Genomic DNA, 17,995 nt, shown 5'->3' on the forward strand with positions numbered 1-17,995 from the left:
GATGGAGATAGTGAGTTGACAGGCGGGATAGAAATGTCTGATCTGTCTTATGGCATCGGCTGGTGATGATGATAGGTTTAGTGTACATATGGAATCGACATTCGAGTTTTTGTTCACCAGGTGGCGAGAGGTCGTTCACCAACCTGGTGCGGCTGGTGATCATCGACGAGATACACCTGCTGCACGACGAGCGCGGCCCCGTGCTGGAGGCGCTCGTGGCGCGCACTCTGCGCACCGTCGAGCAGACGCAGGAGGCGGTGAGTGGGGGATGGGGGGAGAGGGAGCGGGGGGGGGTGTAATATAAATTTTTACTAGCTCCTCGCTCGCGGCTCAGTCTACTTGCCGAACGAGAAGTTAGACAGTCCCTGAATACCCTGCGCACAATCTCCGTTTCTTACTGAGGCATCGAACTATGTCTGTACTAAATTGCATTCAAATCGATTCATAGACGTAAGATACGTCTATGTCTATGTCTCTTGTCTCATGTCTCTTTGGCACCAAAACAGAAATACTGTAAGGTGATAATTAAACAATTGTCTAATGTAAGTGATGATGCTAAAATCGTCCCCGCATTGGTATTTAGTTGTAGAGATAGTTTCCGTAACACTGGTTTTCAGTGACGTCCGTTGTAGTACCACTTGCGACCTAAATAACAGAGCACGATTGCCAATCAATAATCTATTATACGATAAGAGAAGAGATAGACAGACAGACAGACATACAGACAGACATACAGACAGACAGAGAGACAGGCAGACAGAAGGATAGACAAACAAATAGACCGACAGAAGAACAGACAAATAGATAGATAGAAGGGTAGACAAATAGACAGACTGACAGAAGCACAGACAAACAGACAGAAGGTCTAGACTAACAGACAGATACAGAGAAGGACAGAAAAACAGACACACAGACAGAAAGAGTAACTATAAGTGAGTAGAAATAGAAGAATACAATATGGAAGCAGAAAGTGTATGTGAGCACCGTGCGCAGGTGCGGCTGGTGGGGCTGTCGGCCACGCTGCCCAACTACACCGACGTGGCCGCCTTCCTGCGCGTCAAGCCCGAGAGGGGCCTGTTCTACTTCGACAATTCCTTCAGGTGACCGGGATTGTTTCTTTTCTCTTTTTGCTTTGAGCGACTCTAATCTAATCGACTTCAAACGAGAGAAGTGTGGTGAGATCAGACTGAGGCATTTTTTTTTTTTTTTTGTTGGTTACCTTTTAAAGCTTCTAGGCAATATTGAATTTAATTGAATTATTGTATATAATGAATATCATGACAATATTATGTATAGTTAAATTAAATTTAATTATATAATTTAATTATTAAACAAAATCAGCCCATTTATTCTCGAGTTATAACGAGACTAACGAACAGAAAATATTATATATATACACTAGCTGCACCCGACTTACGCTTTTTTCTGCCTTGCTCTTATCATTTAAGGGTATGAAAAATAAATGTTGGCCGATCCTCATACATACCGGAAAAGCACAAAAAATTTCATCAAAATCGGTCAAGCCGTTTCGGAGGAGTATGGCAACGAAAACTGTGACACGAGAATTTTATATATTAGAAATATATTTACACTCTGGCAGGCCGGTGGCGCTCGAGCAACAGTACATTGGCGTGACCGAGAAGAAGGCGCTGAAACGATTCCAAGTGATGAACGACATCGTATACGAGAAGGCGATGGAGCACGCGGGCAGGAACCAGGTGCGTTGTTCTCTCTTCTCTCTTCTCTGTTCTCTCTTCTCTCTTCTTCTTCTTTTTAAAGTGAATCTTTTATTACATCGTCACAAATTTTGTTGGTGACGGTCGGCCGCGGATTTGGGATCTGGGATAAAAGGCGCTGGTCAAAGCAGCCGCAGGCAATATGGCGGAGTCTATAGTTCCATCAGCTGACCGTCAGTTTAATATCTATCATGTGAAAAAAGTTTCGTAAAACCACGTTCTGGGATACAGGCCTCCTAGGGTTTAGGCCATTATCCACCACGCTGGCCAAGTGCGGGTTGGCAGATGTCATATGTCGTCGAACTTTTGATTCTTGGCCATGCCGGTTTCCTCACGATGTTTACCTTCACCGTTTTAAGCAGTGGTGATGTTATCCACATGTGCAGATAAATTGAAAAATCAATTTATTTCCTGCACGCTCGCCCCGGTCTCGAACCCCGACTTATCGATTTTGAAGTCCGAGGTTCTCACCACTGAGCCACCACTGGTTTTTGTTTCAAATAATTATTTGAAACAAATTATTACTGTGATTCAGATAACGTTTATTCTCAATGAAAACTCCCTTTTGCAGATCCTTGTGTTTGTCCATTCACGCAAGGAGACGGGCAAAACGGCGCGCGCCATCCGCGACATGTGCCTCGAGAAGGACACCTTGGGGCACTTTCTGAGGTACTCTTTCTTACTATTATTGACTCTGTATATGACCTGGTAAATCACACTAACATTATAAATGTGAGAGTCTGTTTGTTTTGGATGTTTGTCCGACAATCACGCTGAAACTTCTGAACGGATTTTGATAGAATTTGGTATACAGATATGGTATGAGCTGTCTTGGGTGATAGGATACTTTTTGTGCCGATTAAATGCTCCCTTGGGATAAAACAGGGCTCTTGGTATCCGAGCGGAGCCGGGACGAGCGTCTAGTTATATACACATAATATTTGAATTGTTTTAAATTCCTTCTTTCCATTCGTAAATTCTTACTTTTTCCCTTACCTCTTAAAAGCGGGTGGCGTGTCCGCAGAGGCACTACCTCCGCTCTGTTCATGGGCGGTGGTGATCGCTTACCATCCGATGAACCATCAGCTCAGTTGCCCGCTGTGACAATAAAAAAATGCTGATGTATATTTTACGGTGTCCAGGGAGGGCTCGGCGAGCGTGGAGGTGCTCCGCACGGAGGCGGAGCAGGTGAAGAACCCGGAGCTGCGCGAGCTGCTGCCGTACGGGTTCGCGATCCATCATGCCGGCATGAGCCGCGTGGACCGGACCCTCGTGGAGGACCTGTTCGCCGACCGGCACATACAGGTGGGTCGGTTGGTGGCCGCTGTGGAGTGATGGGGGAGGCATCGGTTGGGCAGTTGGAGACCGATGCTGCGGGGGTGGGGGTGGGTTGTCCTTTGAGCGGTATGGTTGGGAGAGGCTATCCACTGCCGTAAAAAATACGAAGAAAAAACACACGGAAATTACTTCAATAGATGGCCTTATGCAATAGTTTTATGGCAATTTCGAATTAAATGATATAAAGTTGGCGTTGCTTACCAACACACTTTGCCGCCCATCCAGGTGCTGGTGTCGACCGCGACGCTGGCGTGGGGCGTGAACCTGCCCGCGCACACGGTGATAGTGAAGGGCACGCAGGTGTACAGCCCTGAGCGCGGCCGCTGGACCGAGCTGGGCGCGCTCGACGTGCTGCAGATGCTGGGCCGCGCCGGCCGCCCGCAGTACGACACCAAGGGCGAGGGTCAGTGGCGGGGGTGTTTTACTTGTGAACCCCCCACGCAAATATACTGTTATTGTTGTAAACCCCCGACGCAAATAGTGTTATAGTTGTAAACCCCCAAAGGAAATAGAGTGTATAGTGGTAAAACCCCCTAACGCAAAAAGAGATGTGTTGTAGTTAGCCCCCGACGTAAATAGAGGGATGTTATAATTAACCTCCGACGCAAAAAAGGGTTGTTATAATTAACCCCCGATGCAAAAAAGGGGTGTTTTAATTAACCCTCTTCGTGGTGTCCGGGTTTTATAATTAGGTTTAGAGAGAGAGAAATTAACCCTCAAAATCAAAGGTGTTATAATCACCATTTTTAATTACATATTATACTCAGTATAAAACGTTATATTGCGTTTATTCTTAGGCGTTAATTTTTTCTTAATATTCCTGTATTGATTCAGGCATCCTAATCACGAACCACTCGGAGCTGCAGTACTACCTGTCGCTGCTCAACCAGCAGCTGCCGATCGAGTCGCAGCTGGTGAGCAAGCTGCCCGACATGCTCAACGCGGAGATCGTGCTCGGCTCCGTGCAGAGCGTGCGCGACGCGGTCACGTGGCTCGGTGAGTGGGAGTGGGCGTGGGCGTGGGGCGCGGGGCGGCCGTGTGGGGGGACCGCGACCGGGGAACCGCATGGAACCGGATGGGAAGTGGCTCTGAGCGTGAAGGTCGGAGTCAGGTCACTTCGTAAGCGGGGCATGGGACACGGGGTGAGCGTAGTGACCCACAGTGGGACGAATGGGAACTGTCGCTAAGCGTGAAGGACGTGGACAGGTCGCTGCATATATGGGTCATGGGACACGGGATGCTATGGGGTGCATATAGGGTTCACATGCTACTGTGTTTCGTACGGTGAGAGGGGGGGTGCATTTTACGTACGTTTCAGTCCATTCTTTCTTTCCAGTCGTAAATCGTTTCCTTATCCCCTTACCACTTAATAGCGGGGGGGCTTATATTACAACTGCGAACGTTGACGGGTGGTGGTGATCGCTTACTATCAGAGGAACCACCAGCTCAGTTGCTCAGTTCATGGCATAAAAAACTACCATATAACTAGCTGCACCCGGCAAACGCTGTTCTGCCTTACTCTTATCATTTAGGGGTATGAAAAATAGATGTTCTGCCGATTCTCATAGATACCGGCTAAGCACAAAAAATTTCATCAAAATCGGTCAAGCCGTTTCGGAGGAGTATGGCAACGAGAACTGTGACACGAGAATTTTATATATTAGATGAAAAAGAAATAATGATAGTTGTTGGCAATAAGTGTTTTACGCAACGCAGGCTACACGTACCTGTACATACGGATGCTGCGGCAGCCGGCGCTGTACGGCATACCGCCGGAGAAGATGCAAGACGACAACCTGCTGGAGCTGCACCGCGCCGACCTGGTGCACACGGCCGCCAGCCTGCTGGATAAGTGAGTTCTATGTTTTCTGGGATAAAGGAAATTTTAGGTCGTTTTTTATGACTGAAGGAAAAAGCAGGAGTTTCTAAATTCAAATGTAGTTTTTGAAGTGAAACTTTTTTAGAATCGTTGTGATTGCAAACTTGATGCAACGGAAAAACGACAGGTAAGAGATACAAATACAAAAATGTGTAGAATGAAGCCGGCGAAGAATGAGACAGAAATATGCATACTATTTTATATTTTATAAATATTCATCACGTTCTTTTGTCGATTTACTGAAGTTTCACTTCTATCGTGTGTGAGTCGCACACACCCCCCCTTTTTTTTGTTTTATGTATGTTGTCTCATAAATTTTTATCGGGTGAACCGATTTCGATGATTCTTTTAATATTCAAAAGCCGTTACTTTTTTATGTGGTGACATGGAGGACGATATATTTTATAATAACGTATAAAAACTACTGGTTCTGGACTAAGAATCGAAACAACAGTGACATTACTAACGAGTTTTTATTTATTATTTATTTATTTATTTATAAAAATCACTTGCCATAACAGGACAAGCCCAATGCGACAGTGATACAAAAAAATAATAATTTCACAACAAACTTAAAGTTTTAGAGCTTATATCTCATTACTTGTTTATATTAGTAAAATGCCTATTAAGAAACCTCCGTTTCATTTTTAAACACCTATCCAATGACACCTCATAACATATTCGCGGCTTTATTTTTCTACCGCCCCCTCTGTATATCCATACATTCATATGGTTAGGCATCCATATCGCAAAGAAATTCCTCTTTTTCAACAAAATCCAATGTACAGAAATGCCTCCAGTGACTGTTATAGATATATTTTTCGACGATAAGGCCAAATTTGTAAACTAATCATAGATATAGATACACGACACAATCAAATGATTTAACAATCGAAATTTTGGACAGAGTAACAGCCTAATTTAAAAAAAATGTCAAAGTTATGTTATATGTAAAAAAATGTCAAACGATACGAACTTTACATTTCCCGGCCTTTTCTCACACTTTTCATCACCATGAAGTTGTGATGGGGCAAGTCAATTTATTTCCAACAATATATTATATATTTTATATTCTTTATTGCTTATAAAAAAGAAAGAAAAAGTGAACATAACATAAGTAAGCAAAAGGCGGCCTTATCGCTATGTAACGATCTCTACCAGGCAACCCTTAAGGTAACAGGAAGAGAGAATATATAAATTAGGGGGTTGAGCAAAAATAAGGAAATCAAGAAAATAATTTGAGGATAGCATGGTATTTAATTATTTTTGGTTTCGCCTCCTTGGTACAGTGGTTAACGCGTGAGCGTAGAACCGAGGGGCCCTGGGTTCGATTCCCGGTGGGGACGCACAAAAAAAAATGTCTCGGTCTGGCAAAACACAGAAGGCTGATCACCTACTTGTCCCTAAAGAAAATCGATCAGTGAAACGGATGTACATCATCTGCCCCATACCCCACTAGGGGACACGGGACTTCACTTTATGGTATTAAAATATATTTTTATGTATGTTTAATTGAATCCGTCGCACGTCCCGCGCAGGGCCGGGCTGATAAAGTACGAGCGCAAGTCGGGCCACTTCCAGCCGACGGAGCTGGGCCGCATCGCGTCGCACTACTACTGCACGCACGAGACGATGCAGAGCTACGGCCAGCTGCTGAAGCCGACGCTCGGCGAGATCGAGCTGTTCCGCGTGTTCTCGCTCTCCGCCGAGTTCAAGCACATCGCCGTGCGCGACGAGGAGAAGCTCGAGCTGCACAAGCTGATGGAGCGGGTGAGCGGGGGGGGGGGGGGGGGGGGGAGAGTCATTGTACTTACTCAGGCTTATAGACTTAGGTGATAGAGTGGGCGATCGGGGATCCCTATTGAGCTTGGACATTGTATAAAACGCAGTCGCCTTTCGACGTTTGCGTGTCTTTAAAATTACATAACAGACTGATGTTTATTTTTAATACATACAGTGATTCAATTTCTGTAATACATACAGTGAGTTTATTTTTATGTATACCGAAGATAGGATACCGAAGAGGGGGGATAGAGGTTTGACTCCGAACATAACGCGTCCGAAGCCGCGGGCAAATCTAGCTACTAATACAACATGAATCATTTAAAATGTTCTTGTTATTTGCTATCTGTATTCTTTGTTAGGAATTTTTAAAATCCCTTCGGAATTATTATAAATTCCAAAAGAAACTCAATAAAGCAAATCAATGAAATAGTGTTAATTTTTTGAGTGGGGATATCTCGCATAGATGCCCACAGTCCTTGGGGGGCGTAACCGTGGGTTATGTCGGATTCTTACCGACTAAAAACCCCACTGCATTCCGACGAGCCGCTTCAGCGAAGGGGCCATTGGAGCTGATTTTTATTCGTTTCCTGTCAATCCCCAGGTGCCTATACCGATAAAGGAAAGCATCGAGGAACCGTCAGCCAAGATAAACGTCCTCCTGCAAGCCTACATCTCGCAGCTGAAGCTGGAGGGCTTCGCGCTGATGGCCGACATGGTGTACGTGACGCAATCCGCCTGCCGGCTGCTGCGGGCCATATTTGAGATCGTTTTGCACAGGGGTGAGTGCCAGGGGACTGATATTCGGGCGGACCATTTGGCCAGGGGACTGATTGGTTATATGATGTTCGTTCCGTGTGTTTGGTCCGGTCAATCTAGACGTGGGACTTAAGTATCCATTTAGCTGAAAATGAGTAAAATTTTTCACTAAAAAGAACTTAATGTTTAGTTTTATAGCATTGAAATGCTTTATAAATGAGAAATTTTTAAAGAATAGAAAAAATTTGATCACGAGGCAGGATTCGAACCTGCGTATCTTGCCTAACCGTAGCAACGCCTAGCCTCTCGGCCACCCGTGATCCTGCCACAGTAATCGAATTTCCCTTAGGCACATGAAACCAAAAGAGTAGAAGAAATTCGATTACTGTGGCAGGATCACGGGTGGCCGAGAGGCTAGGCGTTGCTACGGTTAGGCAAGATATGCAGGTTCGAATCCTGCCTCGTGATCAAATTTTTTCTATTCTTTAAAAAGAACTTTTCAAAGTTCTTCATCGTTCCGAACCTTGGAAAAGATTAAGTTGAGGTCAAAGGTCAGAAAAATGTGTGCTTTTTCCACTGAGTAAATTGATTTTTAACTGATTTTTTTTTTTCTTTTTGAAATCTAGTGCCAGCCGAGTGGTCCTATTTAAATTTAGTCTAGATTTGACAATTTTTTCTAAAGGAGACAATAACTCATTCATATGCTGAACTCAAGCTTTGTGTTTCAAAAACGAAGATCACCGAGAAGATTAGAGTTTTTGCCTAAATTTACTTACATTACGGTACCCAAATATAACATACGTTTCCCACACGTTGTCCTTCCAGGTTGGGCGCAGCTGGTGGACAAGACGCTCGCCCTGTGCAAAATGGTGGACCGGCGCATGTGGCAGTCGATGTCGCCGCTCAGACAGTTCAGGAAAATGCCGGAGGAGGTGAGGGATTTCAGTTTGTTCGAATAAAATGGAAAAAAAAAAATTAGAGAATGCGTCTATTTATCTTCAGATGAATCTGTTTATTTTTTGCACGTTTTTCCGTTATCGAACTCCCGACTTTTCTATTGAAGGACCTCGGTCCTTACCACTGAGCCACGATCATAATGTCTTGTAATCCGTTCCCTTTTCCATGCGTCAGGTGATCAAAAAGCTGGAAAAGAAGAACTTCCCGTGGGAGAAGCTGTACGAGCTGGGGCCGAACGAGATCGGCGAGCTGGTGCGCGCGCCCAAGCTGGGCAAGATGATGCACAAGTACGTGCACCAGTTCCCGAAGCTCGAGCTGGCGACGCACATCCAGCCGATCACCAGGTCGACACTCAGGGTGGAGCTGACGATCACGCCGGACTTCCAGTGGGATGAGAAGGTGGGCTAATGGGATGTGGAACGATTTTTTGGATAAAATGTTAACCGCGGTTTTAACACACAACAATAAAGAAAAAAACAATTTTAAAAAAATTACTACAGCGTCTTCAAATTGTCAGAGCTAGACTAAATGGTAATGGGCAAACACGGGAAGCACTGGCTAAAAAAGATTACTATTATAGTAATATAATTATTATTTATTTAACTCATCGCAAATGGTTATCTGCACAATATTTTGTTAAATCTGTTGCTTATAATCTAATTTGTGAAATCTAGTTTAGCCCGAGATAAGTATGGAATACTCGTGTAACATTTGATGAATTATTATGGACATTAATGAAATGATGATGAATTTTTTTTAAAATATGATACACATATAAAGTACTTATTCTACTAATGGATATATTATATCTGAGAGAATGAATAATGTTGAATGTTATATAGTAAAATGTGTGTGTGTGTGTGTGTGTGTGTGTGTGTGTGTGGATGTGTATGTGAAGGTGGATTAGTATGTGCTGGTGTGTGGGTGTGCAGGTGAGATTGTGCGAGTGAGAATATACGTGTCAGGGATTTGAATTTGAAAGAAAGAAGAAAGAAAGAAAAACATTTATTTTGACACAGACATACACACACACACACAACAGATCAAACAGAAAAAACAGAAGCATACAATAAAAAAAAAGAGAAAAAAAAATTACACTTAACAATTATATGTGGCTGGGTGTGCCAGAAAAGGATGCCACTCAGGAAACCTGAGGCTTAACGCCTCAGTTCTGATATTCAGTGGTACCCTGGTGGTAATTAGCAAAATCGGGACCCACAGTATAAAATTATGAGGTAATTTTGCCATTTATTATTAATGCACCCACCTGTTTGAATTTGGTCTAGTTCGGAATTTTTTTTAAGCGATTTATATTTCCGCTTAAAATGATTTTCACTTCGATATTAAAAAATACAATCTCCCGACAGATCCACGGCCAATCGGAGGCGTTCTGGATCCTCGTGGAGGACGTCGACTCGGAGGTGATACTCCACCACGAGTACTTCCTGCTGAAGGAGAAATACTGCCGCGACGAGCACCACGTGAAGCTGTTCGTGCCGGTGTTCGAGCCGCTGCCGCCGCAGTACTTCCTCCGGGTCGTCTCGGATCGGTGAGTGTCAGCGGGGAAGCGGGTACGGGAGGGGAGGTGTAAAAGTGGGGGGGGGACACACACACTAACACTATAGACACTAGACACTAGACACGTACACGATATAAGTGCAACACTCTCTAACAATCCATTACTGTCGTCACAAACTGGCCTCCGTGTGCCTATTTGCCCGATGTGCATGAGATTTTCCAGAAATTAATATAGTTTTAAAGAAAGAAAGAAAGAAACATTTATTTGACTCCACAAAATTACAATTAAAAAAAAAAACAATATCATAAGACAAAACAATACAATCATGAAAACAAAAAATCAATAAAAAAGCTAACACAAGAAAACAATTAAACAAAGAAAAATTAAAAAAATATAGAAATAATATACATAAAGTGGAGCCAAATGGGGTAGCCACTCAGCCTACGCAGCAACGCAGTTGCCACACTGATTTTTAAAAAGATTACGTCTCTGTTTGGTACGTCTATATTAAAATTTATAAATTGTATATTTATTATTGTAATGTTATTGTAAATGTAAATACCTCTATCAAATTGGAAATAACTGTAGTGATAGTGTGTATTATATGTGTCTTTAAATAAATAAATAAACACTCCTGAGTGCACTGAATATACACCGTATATATAAACTGTATTGTACACTAACATTGACACCAAACACTGACACTAGACTCGTACACACCTTCGAAACGTAACTCACTAATCCTACCTATATTTGTAAATTATCTCTTTGTTTCTTTATTTCTCTCCGCGTAAATAAGTGCAATAAATCACACTTAATCACACTTTCACAATAACATTATAAATGTGAAAGTTTGTTTGTGTGGGTGTTTGTCCGTCAATCACGCTGAAACTACTGAACTGTTGATGTAATTTGGTGTACAGACAGGGTATGAGCTGACTTGGGTGATAGGATACTCTTTATCCCGATAAATTGCTCCCTTGGGATAAAACAGGAATAGACAGACAGTTATTTAATAAATTCTAAATGTCCTAATTCCACGTGGGCATAATTGCGGGCGGAAGCTAGTAATAAATAAATAAATAATCCGCCACGTGATTCCAGGTGGATAGCAGCGGAGACCCAGCTGCCGGTGTCGTTCCGCCACCTGATCCTGCCCGAGAAGAACCTGCCGCCCACCGAGTTGCTGGACCTGCAGCCGCTGCCGATATCCGCCCTGCGGAACTCCAAGTATGAGGAGCTGTACGCCGACAGTTTCCCGCAGTTCAACCCGGTGCAGACTCAGGTAAAGTGCACGAACGGGCACGCTCCGGCACGGATTGGGCTAGCTCGCAGCGGGGGAGTACCCCACCGCTGCTGGAGACGGTCGTAAAATGGTAGCATGCTGCTGTTTAAAAACTTTTTCACTATACGACATTCGAACGCGCGTCTTTATCGCGTTTGCCAAACCGTAGCAACGCTCAGCCTTTTCCTTTTTTATTCTTTAAGAATTTCTCATTTATAAAGCACTAGCTGTTGCCCGCAGCTTCGCTCGCGCGGTCTCAATTACTTTTCAGAACTTCCGTCCCCTATTTTATCCCCGTGGGGGCAGAATTTTTCGAAATCCTTTGTTAGCGGATGCCTACGTCATAACATCTATCTGCATGCCAAATTCCAGCCCGATCCGTCCAGTGGTTTGGGCTGTGCGTTGATAGATCACTATGTCGGACAGTCCCCTTTAAGGTATACATATATATTTAGATGCAATAATTTGAATTCCATTTGATGTCCAGGTGTTCAACGCGGTGTACAATTCGGACGAGAACGTGTTCGTGGGCGCGCCGGCCGGCTCCGGCAAGTCGGTGGTCGCCGAGCTGGCGCTGCTGCGGCTGCTGTCCGCTGCAGCATCAGCGCCGGGCGCTCCCGCGCCGAGGGCGGTCTACCTGCTGCCGAAGGACGCGCTCGCGGACATCGTCTACGCGGACTGGTATCACAAGTTCGCGACCAGGTTCAACTTGAAGGTGGGGTGGTGTTAACGTTAATTTTTTTTTTTTTGCACCTTGCTAAATTTGAGTAATCTCGCTAGGTTTTGTTATCTGTGTTCCGTTTTTGACGTATGACTGAAGAGAAATTCAAATAAAATGTAAAAAGAAATCTTATTAGTTATTTGATATTTGATTTGATAATTCTAATAAAGTAGAATTTTCGAGGGATTTGGTATATTTTAGACGCATTTTGGTAGTATATGGTAAATATTGATAGTATTTAGTAGATTTAGGTAGTAATTTTGACAGCATTTGTTAGTTGCTAATGGATTCGTTGAATATTCAATAGTTTTGTTTCTATTTAAAAGTGTTTTAAAATAATATGTCGAATATAACTCCAGGTGGTGCAGCTAACGGGCGAAACGGCGACCGACCACAAACTCCTCAACAAGGGGCAGATCATCATAACGACGGCGGACAAGTGGGACGTGCTGTCCAGACGGTGAGTCGTTATGTTATACAAAAAAAAAAAATAACTTCAGTTTATTTATTACTCACCCTTGAGCAAAGAGAGACAGAGAGAGATAACTCCATAACTCCCCTTTTGCGTCCGTTGTCCGTTGTAAGTCTGTTGGAGAAAATATAACTATAAAATTACTTCAGATAATTTAATAAAATTATAATAGGGGTAATTACCCTCCCTTGAGCAAAGAGAGAGAGAGAGAGAGAGAGAGAGAGAGATATGACTCCATAACTTCCCTTTTCGTCCGCAGTTGGAAAGTGCGCAAGTCGGTGCAGAGCGTGTCGCTGCTCATAGTGGACGCGCTGCAGCTGCTCGGCGGCGAGGAGGGGCCCGTGCTGGAGGTCGTGTGCTCCCGCATGAGATACATCGCCTCGCAGATTGGTGAGTGGGGCGCGGGGGAGGGGAGAGGGGGGGCGGTGTACGGTTACGGGCTGATTTGCGAGGTTGCTGTCAACTAAATGCTGATAACTATATGCCGACAGCGTGTTGCTGATAAATGGTTGCTGTCAACATATTTGGGAATTATTTGCTGATAACTAGTTGCTTACAAGTGGTTGCTGTCAACATATTTGGGAATTAGTTTCTGATAACTAGTTGCTTACAAGTGGTTGCTGTCAACATATTTGGGAATTAGTTGCTGATAACTAGTTGCTTACAAGTGGTTGCTGTCAACATATTTGGGAATTAGTTGCTGATAACTAGGTTTGCTGTCAACATGTATGACAACGAATTGCTGTTGATATGCTGCTGGCAACTAGCTGCTATCTTCATGGTTTCGCCCAAGGAGCGACGACATCTGAACGCATTTTGTTTAATGCCATTACGTAATGAAGTATTGCTGTATGTTCGCTTAACGAAATTAATCACTTAGGCTTCCGTATCCTAAGACTAGCTGTCCATGAATCTGTCTTTGCGTTGCGTAACCTCCATTTTGCACAATTCGTTGCGTTCTATAGCGGCAACGGAAATACGTAATAATAATCAGTGATTATTTCAATTATCTGTCTGTTATGGGACTATACCTTGTGAACCGTGATAGATGGCCCATTGAAATAATCAGATATGTGTGTGTGTGTGTGTGACCAATGTATGTTCTGCAGTTACCTCGCATCGCATTATCTCGCAGAGTCCGACTCGCACTTGACCGTTTTTTTTTATAATTGTGATTTCTCTACCCATGCCAGTTATCTAGCGGAATCCGACTCGCGCTTGAGCGTTTTTTCTAATTTCTCTTCCCTTCCCCCCTCAGGGCGCAGCATCCGCATAGTGGCGCTGTCGCTGCCGCTGGCGGACGCGCGCGACGTGGCGCAGTGGCTCGGCTGCAACGCGAACGCGACCTTCAACTTCCACCCCAGCGTGCGGCCGCTGCCGCTCGAGCTGCACATACAGGTGAGGGGGGGGGGGGGGGGGGTTCGGGGTGAATTGATAGATTCCTTCCAGTCGTTAAGCCTTTCCTTATCCCTATAAAAGCGGGAAGCGCATTCGCAAAGGCACTACCACTTCTCTGTTCACGGGCGGTGGTGATCGCTTACCATAAGGCGAACCACTAGCTCAGTTGCCCGCTGTGACCATTAAACCTTTTGATACTGATGATGATGATGATGATGCTCTAAACCCAGGGCTTCAACATATCGCACGCGCCGTCCCGGCTGGCCGCGATGACGAAGCCGATCTACAACGCGATCCTGCGTCACGCGGGCACCAAACCTGCGGTGGTGTTCGTGCCGTCGCGCCGGCACTCGCGCCTGCTGGCCGCCGACCTGCTGGCGCTGGCCGCGGCGGCCGGCCGCCCCGCCAGGTTCCTGCACGCCCGCCCCGATCTGGTACAGCCGTTCCTCGCCAAGATACACGACAAGGTCAGCTCTCACTCACTCTCTTTCTCTCTGTTCCTCTCTCTATTCCCTTGTCCTATCTATTCTCTTGTTTTGCTTTAAACCATTCGAATATTGATACACTAGCTTCACGGTTACACCCGTGTAAGCCCGTATCCCGTACTAATATCGGAATAAAAAGTTGCCTGAATATGTTATTCCAGTTGTCCAGCTGTCTACGTACTAAATTTCATTGCAATCGGTTCAGTAGTTTTTGCGTGAAAGAGCAACAAACACACACACGTACATCCTTTCACACTTTCGCATTTATAATATTAGTAGGATTAATATTAATAACATTATATTATATTATATTATTAAGTAGGATAGAATATAGCCGTGTTTTCTTAAACTAGAACGTTCATTTCAGCTCAGTGCCGCCAATCAGAACACAAATATAAATTCTTTGTATACAGCGTGTTAAAAAAAATGTGTTTTGGCTTCATTTTATAAATTAGTAAAAAAAAGTTATCAGAAACGTAAATGATATTGTGTTCGCCCATCACAAATCTCAAAATAAACGCCATTTTTATTATGAGGCATATATTCTAATACACTGGGACGAGACTACCCGCTGATGGACAACGGCAGGCAGACACGCCAGCGTCTAAGCCCATGGCTCATCGATGTGTTGTTAAAATAGAATCTGTTTTCAACATACTTGAGAAATTTTGAAAGAATAGAAAAAATTCGATCACGAGGCGGGGATTCGAACCCGCGTTTTTTGCCTAACCATAGTAAATTCGAATCCCGCCTCGTGATCGAATTTTTTCTATTCTTTCAAAATTTCTCTTTTGTAAAGCATTTCAATGCTAAAAAAGTAAAAATTAAATTTCAACGTACTTGCTTCTTTGCCTGTTCTCTATCTCTATCTTTTTTTCTCTCTTTCTTCCGTCCCCTTATCTAATACCTTTAAACGAGCAATTCTTGTATATATATATATATATAATTTGAATTTCGGAATCGGCTCCAACGATTTTCATGAAATTTAGTATAGGTTTCGGGAGCGATAAATCGATCTAGCTAGGAATTTTTTTTAGAAAATGTCATATTCATGTTTTATTCGTGTTTTTTTTTTCCTGACATCTATTGGTGAATAATAATACTATTTTGCTTCGTAGATAGCTGGACAACTGAAATAACACATAGGCACTTTTTATACCGATATTCCTACGGGATACGGTTACGCAGCACGCTTACGCGGTTTCAACCGCGGGTCACAGCTAGTTATATTATAAACTGTGATCTCCCCGCGACTGCCAAATTATGCTACATTGATCCCCCCCTTCTCCTCCCCACCAGATGCTGAAGGAGACGGTGTCTGCGGGCGTGGCGTACCTGCACGAGGGCGTGGAGGCGGGCGACCGGCGCGTGGTGCAGCAGCTGCTGGAGTGCGGCGCGCTGCAGCTGTGCGTGGTGGCGGCCGAGCTGGCCTACGCGTTCGCCGCGCACGCGCACACCGTCATCGTCGCGGACACGCACGTGTGAGTGGCCCGGGACGCACTGCACTGCACTGCAATACACTACACTACACTACACTACACTACACTGCACTACGTGACACTGGCTGACTTTTATGTCATACCGGGCAACTGAGCCGTGCCCGTGAACATTAGCTGAGGGTTGCTGCGAAAGTTATACACGTTTTTAAGGGGATAAGCAAGAGGAAAGGATTGTCGATTGGAAAAAGGAATAGACTGGGAAGGGTGAGGAAAAGAAAACGGGCCTGCTTCAATTGTGGAGGAAATAGACTGCGTGATATTAATAATAAAAATCTTATTGTCACCAAAAAGGATACATACGTATATATATAAGTTGCTTAATAATAAATAAGTTATACAATGCAACATTTATCAGAAAAATAGGTGAAAGCCTCTGCTGCCGCACTAAGCCAAGGCCTGTAATAAAACCCCAACAGACAATTTTAGAATGTATTCTTAACGATAAAGTTGTAAATTATAAATATTTAAGTAATCATATAATAAGAAAAGTGTGTGTGTGTGTGTGTGTGTGTGTGTTTGTGTGTGAGTGAGCTATTTTATTCTTCTATTTGGAGTAAGTTTTCTGTTTCGTCACAACTTAGGGAATTTACCCATTAAGTAATTTCTATTGAAGTGGAGTACATAACACTACACTGCTTCTGAAGTGGACAAAGTCTGGAACATGTGACACTTCGTTGCACGGCACTGCACTAGAACACACTGCACTCCATAGAGTGCATTGTCATACCAATGCATTGAAACACATGCACTGCAGTACCGCGACACACTACATTTCAGTGTGCTGATGTATAATGCTGATGTTTTTTATATATGTGTTTTTTTTATAGTAACATATGTCACATGTCTTAACCTATTTCTGTATACAATATTTATATATATGTATGTATTTTTTGTTAATATGTATTTATCTATCTTTATATTTACCACGCATGTATCTGTGATGAAATTTCCATTTTGTACGACGCCTACTCTCTTCCTTCGCAGCTTTTCCTTTGCTTTGTGGTTGTATGGTAGAAATCGCTCAATAGCGATAAGACCGCCTTCCGTATCTCAACTTCTTGTGCTGTATTTATTTATTTTTTGTCAATTTCTTTGTGTACAATATTGAATTTTAATTATTACTAGCTATCCGCCCGCAGCTATGCCCGCGTAGTCGCAGGAAACTTAGACCCGGGGTTTTTCTCGCATGTTCCCCTTCCCGTGGGATTTCCGAGATAAAAACTATCCTATGTCCGTCTTCTGGGTCCAAGCTACCTCTGCACAAATTTTCAGCCAAATTGTTTAATCCGTTCTTCAGTTATAAATAGTGTAACTAACACCACTTTATTTTATATATATACTAGCTGCAACCGGCAAACGCTGTTCTGCCTTACTCTTATCGTTTAGCGGTATGAAAAATAGATGTTAGCCGATTCTCAGACCTACCCAATATGCTTACCAAATTTCAGAGGAATCGGTCAAGCTGTTTCGGAGGAGTATAGAGACTAACATTGTGACACGAGAATTTTATATATAAGATATAGATTATTATTATGACGAATGACGCACAGGTACAACGGCAAGCTGCACTGCTACGAGCAGTACCCGATCACGACGATCCTGCAGATGCTGGGCCGCGCGTGCCGCCCGCTGGAGGACGAGCACTCGGTGGCCGTGCTGATGTGCGCCGCGCACCACAAGGGCTTCTTCACCAAGCTGCTCAACGACTGTCTGCCGCTCGAGGTGCGCTTTGCACTTTTATTTATTCTTACTAGCTGTGTGACCCGCGGTTGAAACCGCGTAAGTCCGTATCCCGTAGGAATATCGGTATAGAAAGTGCCTATGTGTTATTTCAGTTGTCCAGCTATCTACGAAGCAAAATAGTATTATTATTCACCTATAGATGTCAGGAAAAAAAAAAGACGAATAAAACACGAATATGACATTATTTCAGTTGTCCAGCTATCTACGAAGCAAAATAGTATTATTATTCACCAATAGATGTCAGGAAAAAAAAAGACGAATAAAACACGAATATGACATTATTTCAGTTGTCCAGCTATCTACGAACACGAATATGACTTTTTCTAAAAAAAATTCCTAGTTAGATCGATTATTCGCCCCCGAAACCCTAACTACTAAATTTCATGAAAATCGTTGGAGCCGATTCCGAGATTCCAATTATA

At 43.6% G+C, this 17,995-nt stretch overlaps 1 protein-coding gene across 1 annotated transcript in view; it reads left to right on the top strand.

The window, feature by feature from the left end:
* LOC119839015 (putative U5 small nuclear ribonucleoprotein 200 kDa helicase) overlaps positions 1–17,995 on the top strand; it is a 37,983-nt gene that overhangs the window by 13,161 nt on the left and 6,827 nt on the right. The window contains exons 13-33 of the mRNA XM_038365183.1: positions 54–257; positions 994–1,100; positions 1,601–1,718; positions 2,308–2,405; positions 2,879–3,041; positions 3,300–3,477; positions 3,909–4,070; positions 4,791–4,926; positions 6,492–6,723; positions 7,340–7,517; positions 8,320–8,426; positions 8,626–8,850; positions 9,819–10,000; positions 11,075–11,255; positions 11,743–11,970; positions 12,336–12,436; positions 12,708–12,838; positions 13,707–13,846; positions 14,077–14,313; positions 15,631–15,812; positions 17,381–17,552. Coding sequence (XP_038221111.1) covers positions 54–257; positions 994–1,100; positions 1,601–1,718; positions 2,308–2,405; positions 2,879–3,041; positions 3,300–3,477; positions 3,909–4,070; positions 4,791–4,926; positions 6,492–6,723; positions 7,340–7,517; positions 8,320–8,426; positions 8,626–8,850; positions 9,819–10,000; positions 11,075–11,255; positions 11,743–11,970; positions 12,336–12,436; positions 12,708–12,838; positions 13,707–13,846; positions 14,077–14,313; positions 15,631–15,812; positions 17,381–17,552 — 3,462 coding nt within the window. The remainder of the gene's footprint in view (positions 1–53; positions 258–993; positions 1,101–1,600; positions 1,719–2,307; positions 2,406–2,878; positions 3,042–3,299; positions 3,478–3,908; positions 4,071–4,790; positions 4,927–6,491; positions 6,724–7,339; positions 7,518–8,319; positions 8,427–8,625; positions 8,851–9,818; positions 10,001–11,074; positions 11,256–11,742; positions 11,971–12,335; positions 12,437–12,707; positions 12,839–13,706; positions 13,847–14,076; positions 14,314–15,630; positions 15,813–17,380; positions 17,553–17,995) is intronic.

This window comes from Zerene cesonia, unplaced genomic scaffold (assembly GCF_012273895.1).
Source record: "Zerene cesonia ecotype Mississippi unplaced genomic scaffold, Zerene_cesonia_1.1 Zces_u007, whole genome shotgun sequence".
Lineage (NCBI taxonomy): Eukaryota > Metazoa > Arthropoda > Insecta > Lepidoptera > Pieridae > Zerene > Zerene cesonia.